The sequence below is a fragment of the Phyllostomus discolor genome, chromosome 5, assembly GCF_004126475.2.
Source record: "Phyllostomus discolor isolate MPI-MPIP mPhyDis1 chromosome 5, mPhyDis1.pri.v3, whole genome shotgun sequence".
NCBI classification, from domain to species: domain Eukaryota; kingdom Metazoa; phylum Chordata; class Mammalia; order Chiroptera; family Phyllostomidae; genus Phyllostomus; species Phyllostomus discolor.
Genome location: NC_040907.2, coordinates 166,702,581 through 166,710,437, shown reverse-complemented (window position 1 = coordinate 166,710,437; position 7,857 = coordinate 166,702,581). Strand labels below are relative to the sequence as shown.

The window sequence follows — 7,857 nt, the reverse complement described above, 5'->3', positions numbered from 1 at the left end:
TAGACAAGTAGAAAGACTTGCTTTATAACTCAGCATGTTCAATTTTTTAAATGTTTCACATATTATTCTTGAAAGGAATATATATATCTGTGATTACTGAGTGCAACGTTCTACATATTATTAGTCAAATGAAGCTTGGTAATTGTGTTGTTATTCAAATCTTCTCAGTCCCCTAAAGGCTTTTTGGTCCCCTTGACCTGTGTATTAGTTTTCTGTGGCTGCTGTAACACATTACCACAAAAGGGTATCTTTGTGAGGCAGGAGATAGTCAGGAGGGAGGAAACTCTGGAGGTGCCCCAGGGCTAAGACAAAGGAGGACATCAATACAGGACAGAGACCCTATTCTAAGACCTGTTGTTCCCGCTTTTTGGAAAAGTGCCGGATCATGGTGAATCATGAATGCACCTGTGCAGAAGATGCTACAGGACCCCTGCTTCATTATAATACCATTATAATGAATTGACATTGTGGGACCCCTTCCCCAGTGGCCAATCAAGGAAAATCATGGGAGACCACATGCACAGTAGCTCTAAAGTATTGTCACTACTTGTACGTTCACAATCAAAGCCCACTGTAACTAGCCAGGAAAGAGCCATCCTATAAGAATAGAATCCCACAACCCCTGGGGTCAGTCTCTGCTTGGATTTGACCCCCCTCCCATGTTCTGTGGAATGTACTATCACTTAATAAATCTGCTCTCTCTCTTTCTCCTATAAACTCTCTGTGTATTGGGTTCAATTCTTTGTCCGCCATCACCAAGAACCTGGTTACCTGTGCCCACCTGTGACATTTGAACAACAGAAATGTATTCTTTCACAATTCTGGAACCTAGAAATCTGAAATCAAGGTATTAGGAGACTTGCATTCTTTCTGGAGTTTCTAGGGAAGAATCTGTTCTTTGTTTCTCCCAGCTTTTAGTGGCTGTCAGCATTTGTTTGGGTGTGTGCCTACACCACTCCAGTCTCTGCCTTTGTGGTCACATTGCCGTCACCTCTTCTTGTCTCCTCTTCTGTCTCAAATCTCCCTTTACCTTTCTTTTATGAGGACACTTGTCATTGGACTTATGACCCACCTGGATAGTCCAGAATGATTGTCTCAAGATCTTTAGTTAAATCTGCAAAGACCTGTTTTCAGAGTAACATTCACAGGATCCAGGGATTAGGACATGAACACATCTTGGGTGGGGGGGGGGGTGTTACTAATAACCCACTGCAACCTGTTAAAGAGATGTGTGCAAATCATCTGCTGTGGTGGTAGATTTCTTTCTTCTTGTACTTGCCAACTTTTTGTGTTTTGTATTTGTAACAATGTTATTAGAGACACATTTATGACTTTTATTCTCCTTATGTATTGAATCTTTTATTACGGAACACCTCTCTTTACCTCCAGTCACGCCCACCCACTCACTCACCCACCCACCAACCTACCTAGTCTATTAATGACGAACTCAGCTATTAGTCTGAAAAAGACTTCCTCTTCCTTCTTCTATCCTTCTCTGTTGTTGCTGGGTGGAGAATTGTGAATCCACCCCCCCCATCATTTCCTGCAATTGTCTTTTCCCCCCTAATTTTGTATTCCCAAAACAAAACACTCCCAGAGAATTAGAAACACGTGCTGATTCAAAAAATATGTCTTTAATTAATATAAGGGAGCCTTGTCTGAAATTAAATCATTCTAAGTTACTGGCAAAATCGTTCCATTAGGCATAGTGCAGAATATATTGGGAAAACGTATGTAAAGAAACTGAAACAAATGTGGACATTGAAGTACGTCTATTTCCTGGTGGCTGAAGGAATTCTTCATCTCACACTAATTACGTATTTTTTGGAAAGAAAGATTATCTGCTAAATTAAATGTAATAAAGGTTTCCCTAGACACTTCTTCTTAGCACCAGTAGCTAGAACAAGCTCTACAATAAATTATAGCATAGATTCTGCTATTACTTATATTGCTATAATTTGAGAATGCAGAGGCATGAAACTTGTAAATTACATAATCTTTATTCTTTGCCCCTCAAGATTTACACAATCTCAAACTTGTAGTCAGATCAGTGAAATGGTGCACGAAGATTGGTATTTTAAGTTTAAAATTTCTGGCCTAAGTTGTATGGAGTTAGGGATTTAAAAAAACCCATGAATCTTTCAAACGTATTATTCTTGTTGTTGTTGTTATTAGCCACCCTGCTAAGTTTCACTTTTTCCTCTCGGTTTTCAGGGTCTGGGAGTTGTGAACTAAGGCCCCAGCAGTCCCATAGAGCTGTCCAGGCGGGTCCACACGTTTTCAAGTTGCAAGGCGCTTCTCCGGGGCTGCTGTGGCTCCCTAGAGCCGCCCTCAAGCCGCCCTCAAGCCAAGGCCGGGCTGCAAGGCCTCTGCGGTGCGAAGGCCCGGTAAACCGGCTGAGCACTCGAAAAACACCCTCGAATCGGTTGAAGACCATCGGCCAAGGATTGTCCTCGGTTTATGGAGCCGTCCAGGTTCCCCGTCGTCCGGGTAACCGGACTGCGAACGCGCATGCGCAGCCCAGTACCCTTATTACGTGAGGCCAGGGCGCAGGCGGGGCGGGGGGGCAACCGCGGCTCTCCCGGGCCCTTGGCCCCTGGGTTCTCGGGGCCCGGGCAGCGGAGGCGGGGCGAACCGCTGCCCTATTGCGTGGCGGTGACTCACAGCTCCCGCCCCTTTTTGCTTAGCTCTCCGGCGGCTCTTCCTCGTACCACGTGCTTTCCTGGCTGCTCCCCCAGCTGCCTGTTGGAGGCCGCTGTAAAATGTCGTGAGGGGCGTTGCCGCTTTACGGTTGCCTCTCCCCGACCAGAGCCCGGGAGCGCCCACCGCCGTCAGCCGCGACTCCTGGAGTCAGCCCGGCGCAGAGTGCGAGGCCCGGCGTACCACTGCCTTCCCCGTCGCGTCCTTCTGGCCCCCGGCGATGTGACTTCGAGGAGGCCGTGGTGCCCCCTGGCCCGGGGTTGAGACGGGCGGCAGGTGCCTGCGAGGCGGGCGGGTGCTGGGGGCCAGCAGGATGGAGGAAAGCATGGAAGAGGAGGAGGGGGGCAGCTACGACGCGATGATGGATGACCAGAACCACAACAACTGGGAGACCGCTGTGGATGGCTTCCGGCAGCCCCCACCACCCCCTCCGTCGATCCCAGCCCCTGTCCGAGAGCCTCCGCGGGGGCAGCTGCTGGCGGTGCCAGCGGTCTCGGTGGACAGAAAAGGCCCCAAGGAAGGGCTCCCGTTGGGGCCGCCGCCACCGCCGGAGCCTAATGGGGTGATCATGATGTTGAAGAGCTGCGACGCGGCGGCCGCCGTGGCCAAGGCGGTCCCCGCCCCCACCCCCAGCTCCACCATCAACATCAACACCTCCACCTCCAAGTTCTGTGAGTCCAGCCTTTCCCCAGCAGCCTTGGCTTTTTTCCTCCCCCACCCGGACGCCGCATCCACCCCTCTCGGAGCAGCCCCGCTTCCTTTGTTTCAGGCCCGGGTCTCTCCTTCCCTCCTCTCCCCTCCCCGCCTCCCCCCCCCCCCCCCGTTTGGTGCCTGCGGCCAGCGCCGGAGTGGCCCAGTCTTCTTGTGTTACCTGTCCTAGAGAAGCACCCGGTGCGCACGTAGCCCCAAGTTCTCCTGCAGACGCGATCCTTATCACAGCCGGCTGTCACTCAACATAAGGACGCTCTTCTCTTCTCCCTACCTCCCCCTTAAAGTTTCACCCTCAAACGTGCGAGGAAAATAAGGCGGCTTGAGTTTCCATAGAGAGGAGCCTTCAGTCTTTTTTTGCAGCGAGGGAGAGGAAAATCTGGGAGCTTCCATTCTTGCTTGCGCTTTTAGCTAGTCTACGTTGAACACGTTAGGAATTAGCAAGTTGACCTATATCTACACTCGTCCTTTCTCTTCTCCAGTGTGCACCTCCTGCATCCCAGTAAGGAAATCTCTGAGTTGCTTGTTGGGTAAACCAGTGCAGTGGGAGCCGTGACATCCGTTTGGAAGATAGTAACCCATAAAATTATTTCCAAAGCAGCCTACACTGATATAAATAAGCCACTCAGCATGTGTCCAAATCCAAAATTCTGTTGGTGTGTTGGACTCTATTTTACTGATTTGCCTAACACTCAGTTGCAGACAGAGAAGTTGGAGACCAAAATCTGTTTTGTAAGCCGAAACTGCCCCCAACCAGGATGTATGCTTCCATAGCTAGGGAGAAAAATCTGCTTTTGCTTTCAGTGGGTTTTCTTGGGGCGGGGAGGAGGGAAATTGACCGTTGCTGGCAGGTTTCTCTCCTATTAATTTCTCTCCTGCAAGTTTTGAATGGCGCCTGGTAAAGCTACTGGAGATTTCATTTCTAGTCACTAGTTCTACCAAACTGCACCAGTAATTGTTCAATTAGCATTGCAGAAAAATGTTTGCCATAATTCAGATATATAATCACAGACTTACTTTATTTTGTGAGAACAGCACATAATCTTACGTATTTGCCTTCAAGATACTGCTTTAATCAAAGACATTCATATGTAGGTATGGTTGATAAAATTTGTATTTTATTTTTCCCATGTGGTGCATACACGGGAATAATATTTATATTGATACCTTGTGTGTGGAAGTCTCTGTGGGGAAGCTGGATCCGGGACAGAGTAACAGGGTGATTTATCTTAATGCTCAAGGAACCTTGCTGTAGGGCTCCAACAGAGTTCATTTAAAGAGTTAAAAAAAAAAACCCCTAAAAAAGCAGAGATCAGTGAAATTAAGGAACAAAAGATTTGCCAAAAAAAGATTGTTCTTTGGAGGTAAATAAGCTAGACAGACCTATGTTGAATAAGATACAAAAAAAGATGTAAATAAAACATATGAGAAATTGTAAATAACCACAAACATGAGATTTAAAAAATAATTTTATGAATTTCTATAGGTTAATAAATTTGAAAGCCTAGATGAAATGTACAGATTCTTAGAAAACTATAAACTGGGAAAGTTGGTGGCTGGTGTCAGAAGAAACAGATAGCTTGAATTGCCTAATAAATCTTTAATGAATTGAAATGGTCGTTAAAGACCTTCCCTTTAAAAAAATTCTAGATCCAAGTAATCTTTAAGCAAGTTAATTGAACTTTTATTTATTTTTTGGCTTTTAAGGTTTTATTATTTATTTCTAGAGAGGGGAAGGGAGGAAGAAAGAAGGGACGAGAAATGTTACTGTGTGAGAGAATCGTTGATTGGTTGCCTCTCGCCCTCTCCCCAGCTGGGAGCCGGCCTGCAACGCAGCCCAAGCGTGTGCTGGAGCAGGAATGGAACCCAGTGACCCTTCACTTTGTGGGACGATGCCCAGCCAACAGCCATACCAGTAGTTGCATTGAACTTTTAGACAACACTTAATTCCTTTTTACAAGTTGTTTTGGCAAACAGGAGAAAGAGAGATGCCACGGTCATTTTATGAGGTTAGTGAAATTACAGATGTTTCTCTTACTAGCAAAGATATGAAAATCTTACACAATATGCTAGCTCATCAGATCCAACGATACATTAAAAGAATTATGATCAGTAGTGTTCGTTTTAGGAATGTAAACATGGTTTAACATTTAGTTATCTATTAATATAATTTATCTCATTAATAGGGTAAGGAGAAAAATCATGGTTATCTTGATACCATAAAATTACATAAGATCCAGCTCAAAATACAAGATAACTATATAAAAGTTATTACCAAAAGCCTACATCAAATAATACCTAATGGAGAAATTTTAGACACATTCACTTTAAGATCAGTAATAAGATAAGGATGCCCCCATTATTATTGCTGTTTAACATGATAAGATCCTGGCTAACACTATAAAGGGAAAAAATAAGTGTAAGGATAGGAAGGGAAATAAACTCAAAATTTGCAGATAACATCACTTACTTTAGAAGAACCATTAGAATCAGAAACTTAGGACTAGTAAGAGTTTAGCAGGGTTGCTGGATTAAAGATCAACATACAAAAGTTAATAGCACTTACTATGCTAGCAATAATCAACTAGTAAAGGTAATCAGAGGTAAATATTGTATAAAATAATAGCAATAAAACTGAAGTCTCTAGGAATTAACTCGAGAATATATAAAACTTTAAACTTTAATGAAGAAGAGGACCTAAGTAAATGGAAGGGAAAACCTTTACATGTTCTTGGGATAAGATTACTTATAAGAATGTCATTATAAGAATGTCAGTTTTCTCTTATTTTAATCTATAAACTAAAATGCTGTCAAAATAAAGTGCTTCTCAGATAAGGTCAAGTTGAAGGACTTCATCATCACCAAGCCCTTATTTTATGAAATGTTAAAGGACTTATCCAAGAAAAAGAAGATAAATATGTATAGTAAAATGACAGCAAACTCAATTATTAACAACCACACTTAAAACAAAACCAAAACAATCTAAGCAAACAACTAGAACAGGAACAGAACCACAGAAATGGAGATCCCATGGAGGGTTAGCAACAGGGGAGTGGGAGGAGGAGAGAGGGAAAAGGTACGGAGAATGAGTAGCATAGATGGTAGGTAGAAAATAGGCAGGGGGAGGGCAAGAATAGTATGGGAAATGTAGAAGCTAAAGAACATATGACACATGGACATGAACTAAAGGGGGGGAACGTGGGTGTGAGAGGGTGTGCAGGGTGGAGGGGAATGAAGGGGCTGTAATGGGACAACTAATAGCATACTCAATAAAATATATTTTAAAAAATCTATCCATAGAGAAAAACACTGAAAAAAAAAATATCAAAATATAAATGATTGTCATTGAATAAAAAAAAGAAAAAGGAACCAATGACTGCATAAGAAAAAAATTCCATTTGGTTTGACAAACTCAGTCACCTAATCTAAAATTTATATGGCAAGCAAGATAAAGCTTGTAAATTGCTAAATCAGTCTTAAAGATTTGCTTTGACTGGGCTTGTCTTATCAGAACTTAAATCAGACGTTAAAGTGTTCTAAGGTTGTAGCAGGAAAAATTAGCGTAAGTGCAAGAACCAAAAAAAACAGACCAGGAAGCAAATTAGAGGGCGGAGACTTAGCTGTACACATTCAGAACTGAGAGGTGACACCGTAGATCACGGCGGAAAGGAGTCCTTTTAGGGAGAGTGGCTCACTACGTGGAGAACAGACCCGCCTGACCCCACAAACAGGGTGGACTCTGGACAAATCAAAGATCTGAGTGTGAAAGGAAAAACTGTAAAATTAATAGAAGACGGTGCTGCAGAAGGTCTTGACCTAAGGACAGCACTTCTTAAACCTTCACAAACTTGAGGAAGAGAAAAGGGCCAGGTCCCCAGTTGGGGTGTGTGTGTATCATTGTTTCTCTCCTACTTCTCCCTCCCTTGCCCTCTCTCTGAAAATAAATAAAATCTTTCAACAATTTTCTTTAAAAACTAAGGCTTTTTCATTCTGCAAAAGACACATGGAAGAAGGAGAGAACGTATTAGCGATGCCTAAAATTATCAAGGGAATCAACAAAAAGAGGGGCTGGACCCCTGTGGGAGAAGAGGGAAAGGAATATTAATAAGTAGATTACAGAATAGAGAAGTAGATTACATCTCTGTGCTTGTTGCATCCTAACAAGCACAGAGATGTTTGAAATTATTAAATAACTAGGTGTTACAGTTACAAATTACAGTAATGCACATCTTTTTTCACCTGTTAGGTTTGGCAGAAATAAGAGAGCAGCATCATAAGCACTGGGTGTGGGTGGGGACGTGGGGACAGAGGACTCGCCGGCAGGACTGCGGGCGCAGCGGCCTGGAGGAGCTGAGATGGCCAGAGCCGCGGGGGACCAGGCAAGGAAGGGAGCTGGCGCGCTGCTGCTGCTGCAGCCGGGAGCTGTGACGTTGAGAGGGTATTTCTGGA

The 7,857-nt window shown here is 44.0% G+C and overlaps 1 protein-coding gene and 1 long non-coding RNA gene across 2 annotated transcripts in view; both read left to right on the top strand.

Annotated features, from left to right (window-relative positions):
* The first annotated feature begins 2,528 nt into the window (after nt 1-2,528).
* Nucleotides 2,529-7,857, top strand: part of CACUL1 (CDK2 associated cullin domain 1) — a 53,489-nt gene continuing 48,160 nt past the window's right edge. The window contains exon 1 of the mRNA XM_028513641.2: nt 2,529-3,371. Within this exon, the coding sequence (XP_028369442.1) occupies nt 3,014-3,371 (358 nt within the window). The 5' untranslated portion in view covers nt 2,529-3,013. The remainder of the gene's footprint in view (nt 3,372-7,857) is intronic.
* On the top strand, nt 5,191-7,185 carry LOC118500919. The gene is made up of 2 exons (XR_004903503.1): nt 5,191-6,217; nt 6,794-7,185. It is a non-coding gene; the product is annotated as an uncharacterized LOC118500919 (long non-coding RNA).